Source organism: Thermobia domestica, chromosome 10, assembly GCF_964235325.1.
Source record: "Thermobia domestica chromosome 10, izTheDome1.hap1.1, whole genome shotgun sequence".
NCBI classification, from domain to species: Eukaryota; Metazoa; Arthropoda; class Insecta; order Zygentoma; family Lepismatidae; genus Thermobia; species Thermobia domestica.
In genome coordinates, this window is record NC_137463.1 from 246,656,611 (window position 1) to 246,683,728 (window position 27,118).

The 27,118-nt window shown below is 33.2% G+C and overlaps 2 protein-coding genes across 8 annotated transcripts in view; both read right to left on the minus strand.

The window, feature by feature from the left end:
- Positions 1-12,986, minus strand: part of Dlg5 (MAGUK family member discs large 5) — a 147,867-nt gene extending 134,881 nt beyond the window's left edge. For 2 of the 6 annotated variants that reach the window (XM_081729465.1, XM_081729462.1), the window contains exons 1-2: positions 12,738-12,985; positions 3,018-3,185 (exon numbers count right to left, since the gene is read on the minus strand). In XM_081729465.1, the coding sequence (XP_081585591.1) occupies positions 3,018-3,155 (138 nt within the window). In that variant the 5' untranslated portion in view covers positions 3,156-3,185; positions 12,738-12,985. The other 4 variants (XM_081729466.1, XM_081729464.1, XM_081729467.1 and 1 more) reach the window with 4 other exon arrangements.
- An 11,285-nt stretch (positions 12,987-24,271) lies between these two features.
- LOC145662196 (WAP, Kazal, immunoglobulin, Kunitz and NTR domain-containing protein 2-like) overlaps positions 24,272-27,118 on the minus strand; it is a 43,371-nt gene continuing 40,524 nt past the window's right edge. For both annotated transcript variants that reach the window (XM_081727530.1, XM_081727528.1), the window contains one exon: positions 24,272-24,467. In XM_081727530.1, coding sequence (XP_081583656.1) covers positions 24,316-24,467 — 152 coding nt within the window. In that variant the 3' untranslated portion in view covers positions 24,272-24,315. The remainder of the gene's footprint in view (positions 24,468-27,118) is intronic.

The window sequence follows — 27,118 nt, forward strand, 5'->3', positions numbered from 1 at the left end:
GAACACTAAAAAAATTATTAAATTCATTTATTAGTGAACAATAGAGAAGATACGAAATGGATTTTCTGCTATTCAAATGTGCAGCCAGTTATCACTATCAGATTATTCAAATTCATCGTCACTTTATTCTTTGTCACTGTGAATATTTCTGTCATTTGCTACGAACACTGTGTTCATGAGTTTTCTCGGAGTTCTCCCGTTTTCTCCACTTCCTCCATTTCACAATTTCATTCATTCTCATTGTCACTGTCTCCTTTAGATTACATGGCATAATCATGAGATGTAAAACTGAAAGATTTAATTTCATTCGTATCACAGTCTGTGAAACCTTAACATTTCTACTAAATTCAGACCATGAACAACGCATTTATATATATATATATATATATATATATATATATATATATATATAACTATAATTGAGTCCACACACTGGCGAAAATTTACGTTCGCGGCTCCTGGGACTATTTTTCGAAACTTTTTTCTACTACGTCGGTAAAGGGTGATGTCTAGTTTACCTGTCGTGTTAACGATACTGATTCTAAGCCGAAGGACAATCTTTGAACTAAGTTTTAAAAAAAAGTCGGCTTACATCGGAGTAAAAACGATAAAAATTACGAAAAATCCTTCTAAGTTTGTACTTGTCTGTATAACAATACTTTACACTCATAATCCACTACTAATGTTCTTCAGCTGAGAGAAAACAGATTAGACACTGAAAGTGGTTGTGTTACGTACCATATGTATTTAGTCATAATAATTATTTATACAATGACATTCATCATGACAAAAACAGGTTATAATGACATATTTTTTCCAGCACATGAATAATCAGAAACTTCTACAAAGAACCTGGTTTATGTCCGCGGAATATTTACACGAGCAAATGAAGGTTTATACAATGAAGCCCTAACTACTGAATTCTCGAAATCTCCATTCTCCGTCTGTACCGGGTTATTTAAAAAGAAGCAGATTTAAAATACTTATTTCTAATGAACAATAGTTAGAGGTACATACGATACATCACTAGACAGGGGAAAGTTCAAAGTTTTAAACCACCACCTATTAGTTCCATTCAATGTGTACAGCGGCTCTGTGGTTTGTTTACGAGAAAATTGCAACGACCCACGAGAAGTAGCTTTATGTAATGCAATATCCGAAGAGTGAATCCATTGTTGCAGTGCTGGGTGTATTTCGTTTTACCCTTTCCTCTGTACGTTTATAGAGGGCCAGTCCACAGGGTCCTAAACTTTTCAAAAGTGATTTTTTAAAAGAAAAATTTCCATTTTCCTCGCATTTCCCTTTTCAGGTATATATGATATGGACATGCGAATGGTACCGTTTAGAAAGTTGCTTTATTCTGAAGAGAATGAGACACGAATCAAAATTCTAGGATAAATAGTGATGATGCAGTAAGAGCTTGACTTACCTTAAAAATCCCAAAAGGGTTAAATTAAATTCTATTATTGAACATTAAAAATCATACAGGCATATAACAAAATTTAACTTTCACGAAGTAAGAGGTATTTAAATAGATCTGAAGAAGCAAACAGTAAAATCCCATCCAGTCCATTTCGAGGTAAACAGGAAAACACGTGAGTTTCTTTTCATAGTGTAAATCGAGTGTAATTTCCACAGTTTCTTTTCATAGTGTAAAACTAGTGCACGTGGGCTCAACACTAACATTTGTAGTAGTACATCTACAACTTTTGGTAGCCACAAAGAGATAAGATCGAAGATAGAAGCTGTTCCCCGGACCCTGCATCCACATCAGAAAGCCATTATTGGTTATCTCTTGTTTTTGTTCTATGGAGATCAACTTTAAAACCGGACGTAATAGTGAAATTCTACCACTCCTGGTTTTAGTGAAGACGTTCAGATAAAAATTGTGTGTTTGCTTCAGACTCTGAATCGGAAAAAAAAAAAAAAGGCTTGTCACTATTACCGCATTTATTCATTGGAGATCAACGGTGACACGAAATTGTTAATTTCTACCAGTTTCGGTTTGAATAGAGGATTAACGGAGCAGATAAAACTTGTTGTTGGACGCTTCGCTTGTCACTATTTCTCTGTGTTACCTTTTTTCCTATATGGATATCAATTTTGAAACCGAAAGATGTAGTAATTTTTACTACTTCGGGTTCTATGTAATACAGAGATGCAGGCGAAGATACTGTATCTCCTTCAGACATTAAATCAAGTAAGACAAAAAAAGAAAAAAAAAACTCGCTCTCTCTTACAGTTTTTTCTCCATAACAATCAACGCTGAAATTTTTACCACTTCTGGTTTCAACAGAAGGTTAACGGAGGAGATGAAACGCTGAATCATTTGGGACGTTAAATCGATTGAAGGCAAAGCCATTTTATAAGACTTCCAACACAAATCAATGGGGTAAAATGACACAGGTATTGAATACCGTTACCTTATATCGAATAAAAGAAAATTTGATACGTTTGCGGGCAGTTTTAACTGTATTTTCGATTATATTAGAGGATGCACACTGCACAGAAATAGGTTACCTTAAAAAAAAAAAAAAAAAAAAAAAAAAAAAAAAAAAAAAAAAAAAAAAGTGAACAACGGATGCAATACACATTGTGATTCTAGTATTGATAATAATATTACAAAACCACATAAAAAATTTAATTATCCAGAAAACAATAGCAAAAAATAAAACAGTGCATGCATGCAGAAGTATATAAACATCAAAGCAAAAAGACTTCAAAACTACAAGCAACAAGCGATAGATGAATAAAGGCTACAATATGTGCTGTCGCAATATACAAAACTTGAACACTGGAATCCTAACTCAATTTACAGCTTTTATTAATGATTAAGAGCTTTAAAATGTTGCATAATGCTAATTAATTTTTGAACAAAGAAAGAAAGAAAAACTCCCCCCCACATTAAAAAAAAAAAAAAAATACACTACAGACAAAATCATCTTTGACCCATGCTTTCATTAATAGAACAAACTTTGTTAACAAAGTAATTGAAGAATAAGATATATATAATTTACCTTTAATTCGGCCTTGAGCAACGCTAGATTGCTTTGTTGAATATCGTATTCGTGAGCCATAAGTTGGATGGGGTTGGTGGTTGAAAACGGCCTTACCCGTTCTAAGGAACCTTTGTCTGCCGATCGCCTATCATCCATTATTTTTTATTTATGCATCTTATTAAGATGCTGCTGAAACAAGTAATTTTAATAAGTGGCAACCTACGAATCGTTTTTTAAAAGATAAGTTGGTTTTATTTTTATTTATCGACATTTGTTAACTAAAATAAGGAACAACAGTAGAATGAATTAATCTTTAAAATAAGCACACAAAATATTTTCCTGCCGAAGTAATGATAACAAACTCTATTAAATTTAGTACAAATAAGTGTTTTGAATGATATTCAAAATAAGGGTTTTGAAAATAGTTAAAACGAATTTACGAGATTAATTTTAGCCCTTCAATGCTTAATGAGTTATATTACAGTACATCGCTATTTAACACAAATGTGAATCCCCTGACTTCAATTAATGAGAGTGCCTTCTTGGATCAAAAGATCCAAGATCCAATTTATTTTAGTCAAAAATTTTCTTGTATGCCTTATATCAGGAAAACTATATACAGTGTAGCCAAACCCAAACTATCACTTAACTCAGTATGATGCGCTTACTCCGTAGAAAATACGAAAACTCGATTTAGGGACCGTTCAAAAATTCTGTGGCCCCTGATCCAAGATCTAATATATTTCAATCAAAAATTTTCATGTACGCCTTATGTCTGGAGAACTACATACAGTGTAGCCAAACCCAAACTATCATTCAATTCAGTGTGATGCGCTTATTCCGTAGAAAATACGAAAACTCGATGTACGGGCCGTTCAAACATTTTGTGGCGTCTGAACCAAAAACTAATTATTGGCCGAGATCGCAATCTTCTGATCCATTTTTTTTTTTTTTTTTTTATCATTCCTAAAATTTTTGTATTTTATGACTTAAATCACAAGAAGCACATGTTTCTCAATCATTCCATTTTCGCTAATACTGCTTCTTTAGGAACTACAAAAGTCTTAAACATTTTTTTAAAAAGCCACACGAGTTAGTAACATGTTTCTCGATTACGTTCGCGTTCCTCTCTCTTCTTTTGTTCTTCAAATATGCATTAATGTTTTAATTACAGCATGAATTAAGACTTTTTTTTTTAAATAAATAAAATTAATACCTGAGGCTTTTTGCTGATCTCATCCTTATTTATTCATGCACTTTCAAAATCTTTCAGAAAACTGTAATGTACCGTAAATTTCTAGTACTTTCAAAATGCTAGTAAAATTAAAAGTATTCCCAAGATTATTACCATTAGGGAATCAAGTTCTCAAATCAATTTCGATGTTACAGATTTCAACGACGGAAGCGTTCAACAACGTCATTCATTTTACATAATAACAATTGTATACAAAATATATCTCCTTATTTATCATGAGTAAACTGAATACGCGGTTTTTTTTTTTTTTTTTTTTTTTTTTTAAAGAAACAATTTAGGAGTGCATGATTTTGGCAACGAAAAGACAATGACAGGAAGTACTGGTGAGTAATATTAGTAATTTTATAGTAACAAATAGTTACGTACAACTATCATTGATCGGTTGCATCTGGAAATAACAAAAATTTAAAACATTCTTTTGATATCTTCCTTAAGAATCAACTAAATTTAATTGGAGGTAGCCTTAACGCAACAGAATTGATGACTTATGCTCACCAAATAAGAGCAACTGTGTTGCGATATTCGTAATTTTAAAATTATTTCTTATCATTTGTGTATCTAAGTAGCACCCTTAATTACAAGAACTTGTGATGTCTAAGTGGTAGAGCGCTGACTCTAGTGCATGGGGGCCCTTGGTTTGATCACAGCTCGCGCTAAGTAGGTTTTGTGGTGGGCAAACAGCATGTGAGTGAGTTGTCTCGGGGTTCTGCAGTTTTCTCCCACTTTCTTTATCTCTCAATTTCCTTTATTATCACTATTACAGTCTCCCATAACAGTCTACAGTGCATAATCATGGGACGTTAAACTAAAAAATAAATATAGTAATATGTGCTTCTATTTTTCGTACCACGTGGCCGTATGTGTAATAACGCGCGTGATTGCTGATCTGTTTTGCGACCAACAGAAAGAAATCTGAAATAAGAAACAGCGCACTACAATTCAGGGAGCTAAACAAAATGGCTATGAAAGCTGGTGTGCTGACCATATCTACAAACCAGCTAATTGGCTGTAGTCCTGAACTATGACGATACAAAGTTCTTGTTTAATAACTGACATGGTATATATGGTCCTAGTAACTGATAAATTCATTGGTGAAATTTTTTCACGATATATACGCGTGAATTACGGTAGTGGATGTAGTAAGTTTCCAAATCATATTTACGTATTTTGAAACGCAGAATGAAAACTCGTTTTATAATCATAGTCAACTTCTACAACATATTTTTATATAGAAGAAACTTTAAAGTGAATATTGTCTCCTTATATACTTCTCTTATATTGTTTTCTTTTAAAACAAATTCTTAGCTGATGGCGAAAAATTTACGTACGCGTATTAGCCCTATTAATTCAGATTTGAAATTAAATTTCACGAAGTCCAGTGTTCAGCTTATCCAGCAAACTCCAAACTAGTGTGGAAAACTACAAACGGCGAACAGATACTATTTTGGTACAAACTGCAAACTGTACAGTATTTAATACCGAGGTGTCTGCTTACAGTTAATCACAGAGTCAAGTCAATCTAAAAAGTCCAATATTTAAAAACTGTTTTAAAGTAACTGGTGAAACAGATGTTAGCTAGAATGAAAAGCTACTGCAATATACACACCAGTGAAGCATTACTTTGAAGCAAGATACTCTACTGAAAAAGCAATTAAAAGGTTACTTTTCTAAATAAGGTGGTTAGTGGTATAAAGCGTATGAATTTACAAGTCTTTTTCTAAAAGCTTGAAGTACATACGAGGAGTTCAAGAGGATTATTTATTGCAGGTACTCCAATACTAACACGTTACTTATTTTACAGGGTGTTCCACAACTCCTGTTACAACGCTTAGTAGATAATAATGATGTTCGAACAAGCCAAAATGTCTACGTGATAGCAAGCGGAAATCAATGTGTTTATGAACTAACCATGTGACAGGAAGTTGAAATCACTACGTTTATGAATTAACTATTAATGCCTAATTTGGGAATACTGAAATACGGAATCTTGAATAATCTTGCAAAAACCATGCTTTTTATTGAAAAAATCAAGAAACCAGGTTTTTTGGTTTAAATAATTTGATCTGTGTATTTATATCACATATGGGCAGAAATAAGTTTGTCTCGCCTTGGTGTTATTATGCAACAGCCAGGTTATGCTGGAAGGGGTCACATAAGCTTAAAACGGAATCCAAACGGCTTTTCGGCTTACATCCAAGAGAAATTGTTCTCCATTTGAATTCAAAACCGGGACTAATTGGGAATAAATGCGATACGTCTGCCGACTCACTCATGAAGGATCCTGATAAAAAAATACGGTGTACTAATCTTTACATACTTGTTAATATAATTATCAAGAATCATTTCAAGACCAAAAATAAACAGTTGCAGAAGTGAAAACAGTATACAGAATTATATACGAACAATTTCAAAATACTGCAGAATACAGAAGAACTAATTTAGTCGAAGTTAGTTCACTACGACTTTTATTAGTTCAAGTTAAAGAAATACGACGATTTAATTTGCATATCAGTATGAAAAGTGAATAAAGATACGAATTATTTGAGTCCATTTTGGCTCTGACCAATTTATACATAGATACCAAAGATACTTCTGATTTCAATAAATGCCTCTCGTGAGGTTTATATGACCCCCCTCCCAAAAATAAAAAAGTACGGCATTTCGAACGAAACAATATTTAGAATTTTCTTTTGATTGCATTGCATAACAATAATAACAGACTATAAAAAATCACAAAAAAAAAAAAAATCATAAACTTATATATAAAAAAAAGTTGCTTTCGTAGTTTAATATCTTTTAGTAATGAATGGGGAATTTAAGTCTGAATATAATACTATAATACACGGGAGTGAAACGTGATAAACCACAAATCTGTGTTCATAAAGATATTACGAACACTTACCCTTTTATGAACGTTTTTCGTTTTTCGGTTTAAACCAGTTTTTTTCTTCTGGTTTACGAAAAAAAAAAAAGAAACGAAATAAGTGCATGTAAAAGCAACATAAGCGAAAATTACTTTCTGTACATAAAGTTACATTTGCTCCTTCCAACTCAGTTAACAAATACTTTTGCACACGTGTTACACGGTGGCTTTATTACCTGTTATTTGTTCCCTTTCTATAGAAGTAGTTCGCTTGTAGATGTCATCACAATATTCATGTAGACCCTCTCTCTGCGACCTTAACACCGTGACATACAATCCCTTTCTAACACAAATTTTCACGTAGTTCTGAAGTGTCAATTCGTTTCTTAATATTGTTACATGCATCGTTTTCAAGTACGATTCCCTCTATCATCTTTAATACCGATTCCTATAATGCCATAGGCTTTTGTGCTTCTTTTGTCCCAAAGCTGATTTTCACCCATATTTCGAAGCCTGAACCTTTGGAACAAAATGTATTTCAATTTTTATACATACTCATTTTTCGGTTTATTTCTGTGGGTTGAACAACCTTCCAAACGGTGGAAGAGAATTGTGAAACACCCTTTGTATACATACTCATATTTAGATATGTACACTACTTACTTCTATACAACTAGAAAAAAAAATAAACTAGTAAATACCCACGCAACTATTATGAAATACGACAGTATGTTTAAGAAGTTGCTCGATGCTGAATACGTTTTGAAGTTAACAATAGCACTATGATTCAGACCTTCTTGAAAACATGAGGACACTCAATATGTAAAGATGCTAATTTATGTTATTATTATTCGTAATCAGTAAAAATACACAAAAACGGAGCAACAATTAACGCTATTAACAAAATTTGCATTTCTTCTAGTTAAAATTAAATATACAGATTTTTTAACTTAGTCGTATGAAAACAACATAATCAGTCTAGAAGGCCCTCGTAACCAGTATGTCAAAAACTGGGAGACAAAATAATAATTCAACTGAAAAAACTAACAACGGTGACTGGTCAGGAATGGTCATTGCTGTTAGTTTTCTCAGTTATATTATTATAAATTTACGTCTCCCAGTTCTTGACAAATTAGTTATGAGTGTTTCCCAGAGAGTTTGAAGACAGTTTTGAGAGATGAGATCATAACTATCAGTGGTGTGGAGAAGGAGTATTGCTGGAATTAATACTAGCCCAAGACTAGAATTGATACTACTGCTAACTTGATGCACGATTCTTTTTATGTACTTATAATAACTGGAATTATAAAGATGATTACACGGTAACCTAAAGAGCGTATTTTATACGTTAAGGATGTATTTATTAGTTGACGACTCGTTACGACTTTTAAGTGGAAAAATCTGGGAAGATGCTTTTTTTTCTCAAAGCAAGCTCTAAATGAACCTTATCTTAAAGTGCCTTTGAAGAATTGTTGTTCTGTGACAATTATTTAAAGATTTCTCTTGCCTTCTTCATCAGGTCGACGTAAATACAAAAGGTAGTGTCCTTAAAGTTCTACAACAGCCTATTATGCTCCGAAAATTCTATTAATATCTCATGTGATATAGCTGTTCAGTTTACATAAACGTTTTGTGTGCTCTATTTGCTGAGTTGTTTTTATATATACAACACACGTGAATATTAACGGAATGACGGAGAATCTTAACAATATCTATCTTTTTATATTTACATCGACGCAACGAAGAAGCCAGGATAGACTCTGAAATAACCGCCGTACAATTGCTATATAATAATAATAATAATAATAATAATAATAATAAACACTTTAAGGTGAGTCTCAAAACTGTATTTGTACATTGTACCTAATTTCCACTTCAAATTTTTGAATGAAATTTTATTTAATTTTTTCGAGAAAAAGCACCAAAAAGGTGTAACTGGTAATTGATTTTCAATGTACGAAACTAAAAAGTCTGCCAATAAGAGAAAAGCTTGTTTTCTCCGAAATAATCTTCGAGCGCCAGATTTCCCAAAGTTCTTTACTCACATTTCGTTCAAAGATATATTAAAAAAAAAAAAAATTAAAATGTGTTAAATATCTTTTCCTTTATACTAGGGTTGGCTGGTTTAAGCCAGCTGTTTTTTTTTTCAAAAAAAAAAAAGAAAAAGAAACAAAAGTTTAAACCAAAAAACGAAAAATGTTCATAAAAATGTAAGTGTTCGTAAAATCTTGATGAACACATACTTGTGGGTTATTGTCACTCCCACACATTATTCGTGTTACATTCGGACCTAAATTTCCCATTCATTACTCAAAGAGATTATACTACTAAAGCAACTTTTTTTTTTTTTTTTTTTAACAAGTTTATGAAGTTTCTTTTGTGATTTTATTATAGTTTGTTATTACTGTTATGCAATTGCAATCAAAGAAAAATTCTAAATATTGTTTCGTTTTAATAATGTATACTATTGATAAAATACATCGAAATGCCGTACTTTTGCAGGGTGGGATGGGGGTCATACAAACCCCACGAGAGGCACTTACTGAAATCAGAAGTATCTTTGGTATCTATTTATGTATAAATGGGTTAGAGCCAAGTGGACTCAAATAATTCTTATCTTTATTCACTTTTCTTGTACTGATATGCAAATTAAGTCGTCGTATTTTTTAACTGGGACTAATAAAAGTTGTAGTGAACTAACTTGAACTTAATTATGTAGTTCTTCCTTACTATGCAGTATTTTAAAATTGTCCGTATGTAATTCTATATAATGGTTTCACTTGTGCAACTGTTTATCTTTTTGTTCTTCTCAAATGACTCTTGACAATTAGACAATTATATTAAAAAGTATGTAAAGATCAGTACAACATATCAGAAGTCCTTCGTGAGTGAGTTGGCAAACTTATCACATTTGTGGCCAATTAATCCCTGTTTCGAGTTCAAATGGAAGACAATTTGTTTCGGATGTAAGTCGAGAAACAGTTTGGACTCCGCTTTAAGCTTGTGTGACCCCTTCCAGCATAAGCCGGTTGTTGCGTAATAACACCAAGGTGAAATAAACTTATTTCTGTCCATATGTGATATAAATATATAGAGGAAATTATTTAAACAAACAAAAAAAAAAAAAAAAAAAAAAAAAAAAAAGATTTTTTCAATAAAAATCATGGTTTTTACCAACCATGCTTTATACGCAGAACATCGCTGTACTTTTGGACGTCATGTAAGGCTGGTATTTTTCAATACTAGATTTGGTTATTACGACAGTTTTCAGTGAATGAAATACAATCAGAGCTCTTATTTAGCATACATGAAAGACTAATGTTACATATAACTAAATCACGAAAGAAAGAAAAACTCAGAGATACAGGTTATCCAAGAAGCTCGTAAGGTTTGGGATTGATATGTTTTGCACACGAGGAACATTCTAGAATCAACTCCCATAGCTCTCTCTAAGTTTCACTGAATGTCTGTTAGTAATTAAGAATTCCACGAATATAACACAGAAGCGAATATTTCAAATTACGCACTTCTAGATGGATCTTCTGACCGAGAAACAAAAGTAAAGTCTGAAAACTTCGTACATTAATTAGCACGATATCTCATTTGGCAACTACCTCTTAAGATATTTATACTATATACTGACAAATCTCTGGTAAAGACGCTTGCATCGAATCAAAATTTGAGTAAAGGTTCGGTTTCCACTTTAGAGACGTTACATCCCAAGTAAGGAAAATAAAGAACAGATTTACAAAGACGTCCATAGCCGTATTATTCGAAATATTAACGTAATTTTGATAAATCTACCAAATGGGTAACTTCATCATAAGGCCCTGTTCATGAGAACATCTCAACACAAATATTCAAACGCACAAAATTATATTTTACTCAATAACTTTGGCCTAATTTCAGTATAGCTTTACGTAAATTTTATAGAGCACTGCAATATTTTTCTCGAAGGTCAAGTTTTAAGGACAATATTATTCAAGGAACGTAGAGGTCAATCTCCTTGCGCCTCTTGGATACAATAGACAGTGACTTAACTCTTCGTAACAGTGGCACAAAATTAGATCCAAAAATTTGAAAATTTGTAAGTATCAAGAACTTCGACAGCGACTAGAATAATCTGTACTTAAACTGTTTCGACATATTTATACGATGAATAGCAACATCGATATACTTCTTGAGGAAATATCTTATATTTTTGTAGGTGCAAGAGTAAACGAGTTTAACTTGTAAAATTTATAAATTTATTTATTCTTGCACCACATAAATGGAAGATAACATGTTTACAAGTATCGATAGGCCCATAACTGACCTAATACTCTTGAATAATTTAAATTTGTCGAAACAGTTCAAATATCAATTAAGCTCTCGGTACTCACCCTTTTCCAATTCCTAATAAAAATACGTCAATTTTTCTCTTTTTAAGTACATACGGATGGCATTTAGTATCTCCCCCAACTCGTTTCATGGCTCCAGAACCGAGTAGGCTACCTTGTTTTTGTTTACATTGTGATAAAAGTAGAAAACAACGAACCCTGAAGGGTTTCTAACCCCCTTCACTCGCTCAGCTATATTTTGTGAAGTAAATAACACTGGAGATCTTATATATGCAGATTGGGGGAGATACAAAAATCAGCCGTAAGTAATTACAACTTACACCTATCAGTCCGCACTTAACACCCTTTTGAGTTTTATTCCTGCCAAGAAAAGCTGGTTGAGTTCATGATCCCACTTTAAATTCATTCAAGAAATTCTTGAGGAAATCTTTTGAGCATATTGTACACGTGAAAGACCATGGTGATACAATACGGGACAGGGATATGATTACATTAAGTTAACTGAGAATTGATTATGTCAATGTGCCATGTTAGCTGCTCCTACAGATATAAATTATTATTGACAGGTTGTACCTTTATCATACATGGGAAAATATATAAGCTCTAGTGTTAGTCCTAGTAAGTGCTTAAGCGTAGTATAGTACAAGGATAAATATTTAAGCTACAGAAAGTAGACTTACTTTCAAAACCTTTGCTTTGAAGCTCATTACGAGATTAATATCGCATTCTTGTCACAAAAAATTTCTCTAGTAATTACACGGAACACATTCTACTAGCTACGAACACGGATTCCTTGCACATACAGAAACTAAACACCAGTTCCACTCAATCTACTCGCTAACATTATACAATGTTTGGAGCACATGATAGAAAACATCTATAATAAATCCTTACAGTAAAGCAAAGACACCAATTAGTTCAAAATAAGTAGAGCACGATACGCACCTACTTAATTGCAAAAGTACATTAGTTTAACCAATCTTGAAGAAAAACACACTTTACGCCTGCATAAGCACTAACCATAAGACTCTATTGTTATTTTTGTTTATGTTTATGCGTTGTCGTTAAAAACATAATAAAATAAATGTATTCATCTAAATATAAGCAACTATTACGTGTACTATCTGCATGTATACATACATAGTAAGTAGTTTCATGGTTAGTGCTCTCCAGCTGCGGCGTGGCTTGACCTAAATTTTACACCTTAGAAGTAAACACTCAGGTCACGTCTTTTCCAAAAACATAAACAGCAGAGTATCATATGATTATGATCATCCTACCTGTCAATAATAAACTAGACTTCTTCCGCCATTTTGGACAATTCATCAACAAGTTGAAACACGTTACTTTTAAATATAATATAAAATAATCGATATTTACTCCTTGTAATTAAAACTAAATAAATAATTTATCCGACGAAAGTCACTTTAAATACAAAATGCCTTAAACTTTACATTTCCATCACACAATCTCTCTTTCACCGACATGGCACATCCTATGCAATGTTGCCCTTCCACAGATGATTTTTTCACGAAGAATATGCAGGCAATTACACAACTTACAACTTTTTTCCCCTGTAGGTAAAACGATTACGCACGACAATTTACGTCAAATTTATGCCAACTAAGGATAACTGTGTGATAACAGAAGTTTATGTCATAATAAAATGAAGCATAATATTAATAAAAATGATTGTTGTTTTTATCAATTTTTTAAAATATCAATTTTAATAAATTCAAGTTGCATGTCCTCATTTACTATTATTGCATTTTTGCATTATTTTCAAGCACATCTTTCAACTTTTATCGCACGCAACAGCATAAAATTGATTCTCTAATTATAGTATGTTTAGAACTCGTATTTTCAGCAGTCATTTAATTCTAAGAATGAATTTAAAAATACACTTGCTCTTAAAATTTGCGAAACAAGAGCAGAATGAAAATTTCCACTAAAATGAGAATTTAATAATTAAATTCAGAAATAAATATAAAGACTGTTATAAAATGTCCCTTAAAATATTTCTTCAAACGCTTTTTGGAGATGTTAAGGGAAGAGATACTGACCAAAATCTCTCTCTCACTCTAAAAAAAAAAAAAAAAAAAAAATGGTTCACGTCATAGATGTTCCTGCACTTGACGTCCGTCTTTGCCCAACATAGATAATGTGCGAAACTGTATATTTGCACCGTCTTCAGATCAGGCATGCACACAGGAATTTATTTCGGGGGGGGGGGGGGAAGGGAGCAAAATTTGATATGAGGATAAATGATATTAAAATATGTAAAATATTCCTAAAATTAAATAACTTTACAGAAAAGTCTGGATTTCGGACGGTCTGAACATCCAGGAGTCATCGATTGCGCACATTTCTGCTGCAGACAATGGATATCTATATAGCTAAAGAAGAATGATTGCTGAAAACTGATCCATTGCAATGCCGATTACTGCGGAACTTATATATAACAAACAAAAAAATGTAAGGAGTACTGAAGCAGGTATATTGGCTTGCTTACCCATAGAGCCGTAATTAGGCATTACAGTGCCGGGGCGAAGTAGAATTCGGCGCCCTCTACATTCACCTTAACATTAAAAAAAAAAAAAAAAAACATATGAGAGAAGCAGTTTTTGTTGTTAAAAGCCAAAAGCGATCATTATGTATTCTTTTACAAATAAGAGCTGTTTTCAAGGAGCTTACTTTGGACTTGTTTGTGAAATATAATGGAAATTCAGAAGGAGCCTTCTTTGCAAGCTAATAAATATTGATCAATGGAGATGAATATGTTTAATGTTTGTATTTAAAATCCAAAATATAGTTTGTCTACTGCATGTGTTTGAAATTACAGTAATTACTTAATGTCTTAATGAATGAAAGTTCTGAATTTAAGGTTACTTATTACTCATTAACATACTAAAATTACATTAACACACACACACACACACACACACACACACATATATATATATATATATATATATATATATATATATATATATATATATATATATATATATATATATATATATATAATGCGTGTATATGTTTAGTATGTATATAAAAATATGACATACTAGATACATATGCACAAAAAAAATCCTGGCAATACAGGTAGTTGGTGGAGATGTGATCCCAATAAATTCCTTCAAATTGGAAACATTTCATATGTCAATAGAATTTTTAAAAAAAGTCACAGGTAGTGATCATTCTTCGGAAAAGGCGAAATTCGTTGGGTTAAGTTCTGACCCCTTAAGCCCCTATTCTACAACTGGTTCAAATTCGAAATGTTATTATTCCCTTGTTTACCTTCATATTTAATATTCCCGCGCAAACAGCAGCTTGCGTGCCTTTACTCCTTTCATTTTCATACCTTCATTCTCACCGTCGTGATTAATCTGATTGGGTAGAAAAGCATGATTAACTAAGCAAACTTATCACCATCAAAACGCCTAACACGTATTTCAGACTTTGACCGCTTCTGATTTTGAAAACGGTGGTGTGTACACTGTAAGTGATTACTCGGCACCTTCTATATCAGTTATATAATAACTTCCTTTAAGTAATAAGTAAACACTTGTTGTGACTCTCATTAAAACGTTGGGATTGCAAACGACGCGAGCAAGAAAAAATTTACCAAATCTATTTCATTGCAAACCGTAAACTATATTGATTTAATAGAGCGCCAATATCTTTTCGGGGCGACGTATTGTTACTCATTTCCAACATCTTTTCCTTTCTTCTTGTTCGTTCGGCAGCCTCTTGTTATCAGCGCCCGAGCTACGGGCATATAATTTGAAGTACTTACCAACTACGTCTATAAAAATCGTTGCGGAAGTACCGCAGGATTCTGAAACATGGATAGTTGGATAGGGCACATATTAGTTCCTACGTGAAGTCTTGACTTGACTACGGTAGGTCCCATATTATTGGAGCAATTGACTTAAAGTTCATTTTTTCATGTTTTCGGCAGCCTATAACTCCGAAAGGAAGCATTTGTGCACCCAAGTTGGTCTATATACTTTTTGTCTTGTCTTGGTGTCAGGAATCACCTCGCAAACATTGTCGGTGTTGTTTTGAAACACCATGTATAAGCCCTATTCTCCTCAACAGCTTGGGGAAAATTTTATAAGGAAAAATTTAAATAGAAAAATTAAGTTTACAGACAGCCAGGTTCCAACCGGAAACAGAAAAATGCCTAATTATGGACTCTGGAATATATAAATAGATATAAAATTAGATCTAGCTATGCAATAAGGCATTAAATAAACATAGTGTTATGAAATAGTTTATATTCTGAGTTTTTATAACAACTGTGTCAGTTTCGAGGGCCTCAGGTTCCTTTCTATTTACGCTATTAACATGAACGTTTATTTTTAAGGTCAATAATTTTATATAGTATGCTGTTCTATAGTATGGTTTGGGCACTTTTTCATTCGTAATTGAAGCAGATATATTGGTAGATGTATACACGATTCCAAAAGTGCATTACCACTTGCAATTCTCCCTTTCCTGCAATAGTAGCCATCCCAAAAAACACGGTCGTTGGGGTGGTTGAGAATTAGAAAGGCGTTAGATCAAACCTCAATTTTGTTACAAATATAGCAGTGTGGCAAACTGCAGATAAGAGAACAAAATAAATTGTTAACAATGACAACTTTTTTTATCGTGATGGCAATGGATGACATAAAAAGTTACAAAATGTTCTTACTCGTACTTTAGCAGTTCAAACAAGACGAATGGTAAAAAATACATATCAGAGGAAAGCAGTTTCTCTCCTTTTTCCAAAAAGAGTCTTGTAAAAAAAAAAGAAAAAATTACATAATGTAAAAGCTTAATTTAAAAGCCTAACAGCACAAAAATAAAGATCCACACTAAACAGAAAGAGAAACAAACACAGAATAAGGAACACTAGTGGCGTAGCAGATATGCGGCCTTTCCATGCAAGATAAAGAGATGGGACCCTAGTTATAAACCCAATTGTTATATGTAATAATCTTCCTCTTTTTCACATCAACCATAGGTTGGTGGGCAACATAGAAATTTTAAAATTTTTCTCTCGCCTGGGAGAGCTGTTTTATACTTTGATAAGCAATAATAATAATAATAATAATAATAATAATAATAATAATAATAATAATAATAATAATAATAATAATAATAATAATAATAATAATAATAATAATAATGTTATTATTACTATTATACAAAAACTCTATCCCTTTTCAAAATCGCTTATTCTGGCTAAGAGCATGCTGCATATAATGGTCATGTGAGCACTTTTTGTCAATGAGCGGGCCCGTAGGCCAAAATGGGATGGAAAACTCCGAGAGAGAGAGAGAGAGAGAGGAACAAAAAATTTCTTAACATAAATTCTAGTTCAAAGTTCGAAGCAGTTGCTTTTGACAGATGCTTTTTTGTTTCTCTTTTTTTTCGGAAACAGAAAAATTCTGGCAAGTTACAGTATATAATATTACAAATTTGCAAGTGAATCTCGCCCCCGAATATCGATATCGAAAATTAAGGATGTTGATATATCGATGTCGATATATTCGCGATATCGAATGTTGATATATGTCAATATCAATATCGACGGTATCGATATATCCACATATCGCACAGGCCTAGATCTGAGAAATGATGCAATAATAATAATAATAATAATAATAATAATAATAATAATAATAATAATAATAATAATAATAATAATATGAATTTATAGAGGAAGCTTGAAACCTTCATTAAGTCACTTTCAAAATGAATACGAAACTTGATAGTGAAATAAAATACGCAACTTCCGATAGAACTGTAAATATCCGAGACACATCTAGGATGATATCAAACGTTTAACACATACATTCGGTTGAATATTCGGTAGTGTTCATTGGAAGTACTGATCCGAAATACATTCTAATAAGCCCAGTAGGTAGCGTAGGTCATACCTTCCATTTCAGACTACTAATGCAAACTGAACAAAAAAGTAAGGAAAGAAAAATTGGATGTTCCGTATAGATGTAGCAGACCTTGTATGTTTCAAGTTTCAAATATGAATAAAACACATTGAATTATAGAATGGAAACGTATTTTGTGTCAAACTAATATAAATAAAATCTTGTTTTGAAATAACCAAAGAGGGGGGACATTTTGTAGTCATCTCGGAAGATTTATCTGTTCCGAATATCCAGTGTCGACTTCATCTATTGCGGATATAACGTTGTAATTCGCAGAATTGCAGTTATTATTTTATGGGAAAAAACGATAAGACGAGAAATGATTACGATAGTTGTCGTCTCGTTTCAATTCTAATCTCCAGAGCGAGACGATAATTTAAGTTAACCTTGTCCCGTTTCGAATGTAAAATCTTAATTCTCATCTCGATTTTGCTTGTTTTGTTTTAGAGACGAGATGAGAAATTTCTCTTCTGGCTGGCAACATTTACCAAAACCGAAATATTTTTGCTAAAAGTCACGTTTCTGCTTATAATGGTATGATCTGAGCGATAATAAGCTTCTAACTTTTAATCTTCTACGAGATTATTATTATTATTATTATTATTATTATTATTATTATTATTATTATTATTATTATTATTATTATTATTATTATTATTAGTTTATAATTATTACTATTATTTTTCCTGAAGATTTGATAGTTCAAGTATTGAAACATCCGAGTATTCAAATATCTAAAGATAATCAAACGTGTACTATCGCCATTCAATCGCCATCAAAAATCCTAAAGGAAAAACCTTTCTGATGTAGATCCGATCCTAGAACCTCAAGATTAGTGGCAAGGCGCCTTGACCACTGAAGCATGACCACAACCCGCTAAACGATTCGTCTTTACTGTGTTTACGTTAGGTTTCTTTGCCTCCGCTTACGAAGTTATACGTTATGTTTCTTCGTTTGAAAACGTCTTTCGTATTTTTTTTTATGATGCTATAAGTCAATAATCTGGCATAGTTTATATTAATTACTTGAGTTCTTCTTAAACCTTTGGTTTACGATTTAGTATCTTTTTTACACCAAACTACAGATATAACAGATTTAATTCTCATACTCTGCATTTGGTTCCTAAGAAGTCGCCATTACCTGGTCAAGGAAAAAAATGAAATGAAATCTTTAAGTTTTACGTCCCACGGTTATGCCGGTTAGGCTAAAGGAGACGGTGATAATGAGAGATGAGTGGAATGGTGGAAGGAAGGAAGTGGGAGGAAACGGGAGAACCCCGAGAAAACCCACGAGCACGGTGTTTGTCCACCACAAAGTTCTCTTGGCGGGGGCTGGGATCGAACCCGAGACCCCAAGCACCAGAGGTGAACACTCTACCACTGAGCCACCGCGCCTCCTACCTGGTCAAGGACTTATGTGCGGCACGATACATTTTGGTGTAAATAACCTTATAGGAAGAAGCCTGTTCGTTCCAAAGCTGAAGTTAGTAATATTTGTGTTTTAGTTTCATGTGGGATGATAGTGTAGGGGTAACGTAACGGACTTACAAGCAGTACAGTTATCTAACCTAGGATCATATCCTATTCACGCTCTATTTTTACTTTATTTTATTTCATTATTACAAAGTGATCTTGTAGAATTGACTTCTCACACTAGACGAGCAATCTTTAAGAATGTGGAAGCAAACATCTGAATCATGATAGAGATGATTTACGAATCTTGGTTGGGAAAAGGCAAGGAAATTAAATTACCAGGGCATTCAAAACACTTCATTGATCTGCAATATACATTCTTCGTGTTATCATTCTCAGAAAAAAAAAGTTACACCTCTTTTTTAAAAAAAAAAAAGTTTGGGTAAAGCAATCGGTGGAGTAGAGGTTATCGTGCAAGACTTCCATGTGGAGAATCATGGTTCGATTCCCCGCTAGTGTTTTCGCATAAAATAATGACTGCAACTGTGCGAATTACGTTATATCCGCAATAGATGAAATCGACACTAGATGTTCAAAACAGATAAATCTTCCGAGATGATTAGAAAATGTCCCCTTGACTAGAAATCTTGGTTATTTCAAAACAAGTTTTATTTCTGTTAGTTTGACACAAAATTCGTTTCCATTCTATAATTCAATGCGTTTTATTCACATTTGAAATTTGAAACATGCAAGGTCTGCTATATCTATACAGAACATCCAATTTTTCTTTTGAACACTTGTAACTTTTCATTATGATACAGTTAGGACTTTTGATATAGGATGTTTCAGATCTCTTTCTTTCCCTTCTTTTTGTTCAGTTTGCATTAGTAGTCTGAAATGGAACGTATGACCTACGCTACCTATTGGGCTTATTAGAATGTATTTCGGATCAGTACAAGCAATGAACACTACCGAATATTCAACCGAAAGCATGTGTTAAACGTTTGACATTATCCTAGATGTGTCTCGGAGATTTACAGTTCTATCGAAAGTTGCGTATTTTATTTGACTATCAAGTTTCGTGTTCATTTCGAAAATTACTTAATTAATGTTTCAAGCTTCCTCTATAAATTCGTATTATTATTATTATTATTATTATTATTATTATTATTATTATTATTATTACTATTGCATCATTTCTCAGATCCAGGCCTGTGCGATATGTCATTATATATCGATATGGTCGATATTGATATTGACGTATATCAACATTCGATATCGTGAATATATCGACATCCTAAATTTTCGATATCGATATTCGGTTGTTGAGGTATAGGGCAAGGGGTAAGACTTGCGATGGATGAAGAAATAAAACTTAATTTGTACAATAATGTCTTCTAATGATAATTTCTTTATGACCACAAATTGCAATGTAAATAAATCCACTTGCAAATTTGCTATATTATATACTGTAACTTCTTAGCCGCCAGAACTGTCTCTGTGAATTATAATCTTAAAACAATGAATTACAAAAAAAAGTGTAAAAGATAACGAACTCTTTACTTCAGGTAGTCATAAAAGTGTATTAATCACAAGATGATACTTTGTTTTGCGTTGTTTTTGTTCATTATTGTATTGTGTATACTTACTAAATGGCTATCGGAATTTCCTCAAATCGGGGAAAGTCTGATCAAATGCAACCTCCGAAAACAAACGATATTGCACCTTTCTCTTTCTTGTGAGCTACAATATAGAAGCAGCAATTTGTAGCAAAATATTTGATAAATATATTTTAACATTAATTACTACCCTACAACAAGTAGTTTTCCCTTCTCACACATTTTCCCTTAAATGATTGACATTCCCCCACTTTACTCTACATAATTACTTTGGTTGGTTAAGGGAGATTGATGTTTCTCCGTATTTCTTACCTTTCCAGCCGGTTTCAAGATTTGACGAATTAATTAACATTTTGATAGAGTTTGATGTGCAATTTTCTTTTCTCTCTAGGTTTTTATAACCAATGTTTGAAACTCATTCTGTAATGGTGTTCGGAAACTTTGCGGATCGCAAAGTAACATAAAAGATGCATCAATTCCCAAATCTGGTTGCTATTCTGAGTATTGCAATATTAAATGCTAATTTTGCGGGTGAATGGGGTTTAGAAAGACGCAATATCATAAGCAAATGGTATCTTCGAAAACACGATAGTAGCTGAAGGAAATAATCCTTATTTTCCATAAACTATAATAGAGCTCTATCCGGTTAAAGTATGACAGAATTCTTGTGTTATAATCGTGAATATTTTTTAATAAAAAAGGAAAACAAGTTGTAGCACATGTAAATATCGTTGTAAATTACATACCATTTCTCAAATTGCTGTAGCTTTTTTTCTTTTTTGAAAATGAGGTACAGTCATCTTTTGTTCTGCACTTCGTTGCAAAGGGAGCATGCAACATCCACCAACCACTTTACACACTAAATATAGGTATAGATTGTAATCCTCTGTAAACATAGCAAATTTTGTGTTACGTTGACGCGATTCATTACGGAATGAGGCTGATTAGAAATTGTTATCCGTTCTAAAATTACGGTACAGTTCGAGGCCTGTTGCACTCTGTCTTCGTCTCTGATAGTAACGGAAAAAATCTCGTTCCATTTGGGCTACTTATGCAACATCTAGTTTACATATTAAATCTATGGGCACAACTAATTTGCTCTTAAAATAAAAACGACTTCAGATGAAGGACTACTGTAAGTTGGCATTTTGGAACCATAGATTGAAAATGTGTTCATTCAATAAACGCTATATTTGTTAAACCAATTCTATAATCTGAAATTTTATTCTTTTCAGAACAATACTATTTGAGAACCATACAAAAGTGTTCATTTTTTGATACGTATTATTGAAAGAAAAACAAGTGTGCAGGAAAGTTCGGTACAAGAGAAAAATGCAGAAAATACGGGCTAAAGGAACTGGAACTGGTACAAATAACGGAGGAACGGAGATTAGTTAATACTATGTTATTACTTTTTCATTATAACTTATACACTCTGATTTCCCACTCAAAAATGCGATTGTAAGAAAAAGTACCAAAATCGAATTAGGGAAGTGATTAAGTCGTCAAAAATAAAATAAGACCCTTTTCAAGCCTACTTCCAAATGACTGACTCACCTTACACCAGAGTATGTGGATGTTATCTATTTAATTACTCACTACTCTACCAGCATCAACACGATACTTGTATCAAATACTTGAAGAAGGTTTGTCCAACTAGTAGTTTCTTATCTGGCTGAATTATGTTTGAATTAGGAGTACGTACAGCCTTTCCAAAAAGTCCTGACCACCCTACCTCTCTTTAAAACACTTTCAATTTCATCCACGGTGATCAGTAAATCAAATAGGTGTCAATCTCTTGGGTTGATTAAAACCAGGGTGCGAATTACCGGGGGGGATGAGGGGGATTTTCCCCCTCAATCACATTTTGTTCCCCCCCAAAGAAGTCAGCTGAAGTATCCCCACCGGGGATGCTCGCTTTCCCCCTCAAACTATGCTTAGTATAACTCCAAATTTCACTGATTTTTGTTATTTCTTGTAAATTTAATCTTCTAGCTGTATTTCGAAATGATCCATGTAAACTGTTCAGTTTTGGTCATTTCTACTTACCACCTAATCACCCACTATTTTCAACGTTGTTTAGTAGAACTATTTTATTATGACTACGGTTGTTACTTGCAACTGTACCTTCGTACCCTTCAGTTCGTCATCGTTTGTGAATTTGAATGTACTAATTGCGTATAACAAAGCCACGTATAAATTTATAAATGTTCTTAGCGGTTGGCCAAGAAGAAGTAAACAAATAGCTTCTTCTACCATACTTGGCGAAGTTCGGATATGTCTTATTCATCCTCTATATTTGTATCGATTATCATCTTATTTTAATTTTTGTTATAACATGTTATTTCATTTTCCAGTGTACTCTTTGTTAGCACATGGTCTTCATTCCCTAGTAGGTTGTGTGTATGCAACTCAAAAGTTGCATTTAATTTGTGATAATTAGCATAGTAATCACTGCTTTTACAGTTTACGGAAATGAACTTTTGAAACTGTACTCAAAATCTGAGATATAGGTATTCTCTCGTAAGTATATGTTAACGTACACGCTGGGGGATACGCTCCTAGTGAGCAGACATGTTAATGAAGGTGATTTTTAGGTGAATAAGCGAATAATTCAAGATTTGTTTCAGCATTTGTTAATACGACTGGTTCTCCGTGTCATTGTCCGTGTCTGTACAAGCATTTCAACTGGAGCGGTTTTTTTTTTTTAAAGTTAATCCTTCATTTTTCCATCTTTTCGCTGTACAGTTTGCTGTCCACGCAATTAATGTTGTCTGAAATACTTCAGTGTAATGTTTTACTTTATTTGAATAACGTTGCATTTAATAACGTTGCATAGTGAATCAACTCATCTTCAACCTAACAGTAAAGTAATTTTTAAGTGTTGACTTTCCGTGCCCATCACGGAATCGATATTTGGAGAAAAAAAAATCGTGATGAGCACAGCTTTAGCGGGAAGTAGAAGCACAAGCTCGAAATTTGAATTGAGAGATTTTAAATATTTGGCCTTCGATTTGACCATGATGTGAGAAATCGGGACCAGCAACAATCCATTTCTTATTTGATAGGCTAATATCTAGATTTTCTTAAAAAAAAAAAAAAAAAGTCCGGTTTAACTGATAATTTTAGTGGTTTTCACAAGACTGAAGTAGGTTTCTTTTCGCAACCTGTATGTATTAATGCAAAGTGGAAGCTTTCAATATGAGTGGAAAAATTAACATATGCTTGTGATCATGGCTATCGCTCAAGCCGAATTATTAACTAAATAAACCTTAGAGAGCTACGGGGACAAGAGTGAGTACAACATTAAAACACGTTCAGAAAGGTTTACTGGGGTGTGTGTATGTCAGACAATATATATATGTGCATAGTTATTGTCGGCAGATTTATTAAATTAATAAATCTCTTATTTATTACAGATGTCACACACACACACACACACACACACACACACACATATATATATATATATATATATATATATATATATATATATATATATATATATATATATATATATATATATATATATATATATATATATATATATATGGGGGGTAAGGCATTTATTGTCTCATTTTGAAATTTGAACCTCCAGACTATGTCCTTTGGCCTAATTTTATCCCCCCCAATTCGCACACTGATTAAAACTTTCTTCAAAATAAAATAAATTAGTAAATTATCCTGTCTACACTTTTGAAGAAACAGCCGTTAGAAATATGGTAAGTGGTTAATTTCCCAAGGAAAAAAATATTGTACGTTTGACGAGTAACATTCTCCCAAAAGTATAAAATAAATCTACACCGAAATAGAATCATTACAATAAATAAATAAATAAATGTACAAAGAGAGGATTTTTTTTATTTATTTTGAAATAAAGGTACATTAAGTCTGAGTAGCTTTCCAACAGTAGTGACCAAAACAGTCGTTTGGACAACATATTCTATCCCCAAAACAATCATCATCTTCGCCACACATATCTGGACATCTTGATTGGATACGACTAAGAGGTTTAATTACAGGACAATATCTTCTATCTGCAAAAGTTAAGAAACAACAGAATTATTCATTACTTCGACAAAACCACAAATTACTCATCTTTTCAAAACAAGGAATATGAAAAACTTAGAAAGTGCTCTAGGTTGTAACAATCAGTGTCATACACACATTATTATCAAGCGGTGGTTCAAGCACTCGGAAATAACTTATATAAGTTAATATAGTAAATATTTATCTTTTCATAATGTCATGTTCAAAGGGGAGTTCTACTCTGAAACGACGCCTATTGCGTATGCCACTGGTGTAAATATACATATATAGTAATTAACTAACTAAACTAACTCTATGGCTTATGGAACCCGGAAGTTCAATGCCACGTTCACAAAAGCTCCCCATTGACTTCCGTCCTTAGCCAACTGAATCCAGTTTTTACTTTATATTCTTATTTCTGCGAGATCTATCTTAATATTGTCCTCTCATCTGCGCCTAGGTCTTCCTAATAGTCGTTTTCTGATTACATATATACAGTACATGTAAATATTGCTATAAGCAATTTGTTCCAGCAGAACTATAATTTAGTATTGGTAACGAACTAAATACTTTTCAGCGCCACAAAAGTTCGTTATGTAGGAGACCCGGGTTCGATTCCCGGCGTGATCTCATGTGGTTCGTGTCCTACGTTAATCAGTAGGTTCCATCTCATATAGCCTCGCTGTTGAAAGGGACGTTAAACTCAAACTCAACAACAACAAAAATTCGTTGTTGTCAATTTTCTCGGAAACTACGCATCAAAATTTATCCTTAGGCAAGTCATTTTGGTTAAGCTCGATGTGATATAGTAACTGAAACATGTATTTTCTTTGGGCAATATTTTAGTAAAATAGAAAATAAAGTTCAAGAGTTAATCATAATTTTGGACTTTATCTGATGAACCATACTATGTACTCTAATCTTGTTAATGTCATAACAAAGAGCTCCATGTAGGTATATTTCACGATTAGTCTCATCTTAATAGGTGGCGTGGTTCTTGTTCAGCATTAATTTATATGTTTATAAAATAATTAGGTTTCCCGATTTTCTCGAAAACTTCGCATAAGCTTTTAAACTGAGGCGTAACATTTTGTTGTACTCAGTGAAAGATATCGATTGGTATGTCTATGATCTTCGAACACGAAGCCCTTGCACACTATGCATGCTCAACCTCTGCACTTCTGTGCTGCGGTCATCACGCCTTTGCAACCAGAAAGTAAATTGGTTTCGTGCATATCTCTGCTTCCACCAATAAAACCCTTTATAAACTCGTGTTACGAGTTTTCTAATCGTTCTTATGGTTGCTCCTGGAGTCGCTCTTGAGCTACAGTTTTATGACTTCGATTATGAGCCAGAGATAAGATAATTCCTTACCTTTTCTCTGCCCGAGTTCGACCCAGAAACTGTTGGCCTATTTAAAAACCTGATGGTTAAAGTTTGCCTCAACTTGAAAACCTGTTTCTGGAAGCTTGGCTTCAGCCCAGATTTGGCCCATCAACTACTGATCTGCTTAGTAAGATAACAGTCGAAGTTAATTCTTCGGGTTAAGATTTTGACATTGTTCTTGAAGTGTACACCACGGAGTCCAGGATGGGAAAACCCTATAAACATAGTCTGGCTGTACAGTACTAACAGAGCGTTATCTTAGAAATTGTAGAACCCAATAAAAAGTTAGTGGGTCACCTAGTGAAGGAGTATACTGCAGAATCCAGGTTAAGGCAACTCTGTAAAGAGTGCTTGGATACTGGATAATCCCCATCTGAACAGTACCTTGAAATTCTTACTTTCAAGCCTGGTGAGTTCGAGTGGAATCTAGGTTGGAGTGACCCTGTAAAAAGGCCTCGCTATGTCGTAACACGCTACTAACAGGCAGTAAGTACGCCAGAAATTTTTACTTGGGGGTGTGTTCAAAATAAAAGGGGGGTGTGCTCTCAGAATAGTGATATAATTTTTAAACAGACTCAAACGAGAAAACAGTATATTTTGTTACGCAACTATTGCAATACTACTACTACTACTATTACTACTATTAATAATAATAATAATAATAATAATAATAATAATAATAATAATAATAATAATAATAATAATAATAATAATAATAATAATAATAATAATAAGGAACTGTACCAAATCCGGGCCCGGGTCCATAAAGTGGGCCCCCTCGATTACTGCTCCGGATATTAGCGTAGAATGCTAGAAATACGCTGAGATATAGTTTATCGTTACTGCCACATGCAGCGCTGGTTCCTGTGTTGATCAGTCAATCCTTTGTTCTGTATTCAGCACGTGGCTAGTTTTCACGCAGTTAAAAGTTTTGGGGCTCCAGCGAGCAAGTGTTCTTTTCCAAAGCTAGTAAAGAGGTAAGTGAATCAACTATTTATTTATTTAATCTTAATGGTAAGAGGTATGTTTTTATGTAATTAACTAGTAATTTGGACGTAGGGGTGACAAATAATTTGGAGCAAAAGTAAAAACACGTATGGTCGTAAAGTAGGCCCCCTTGTCAGTCCTAAAGCGAGCCCCCTATTATGGTGTACAACAAGTAAAAAATATATTTCGTACCAAATTCTCATGACTCATGCAATTTATTTGCAGCTTTCAAGGGAACCAAAATGTCCAAAAGAAGTACGAAACTAAGAATGTGGAATCAAAATGA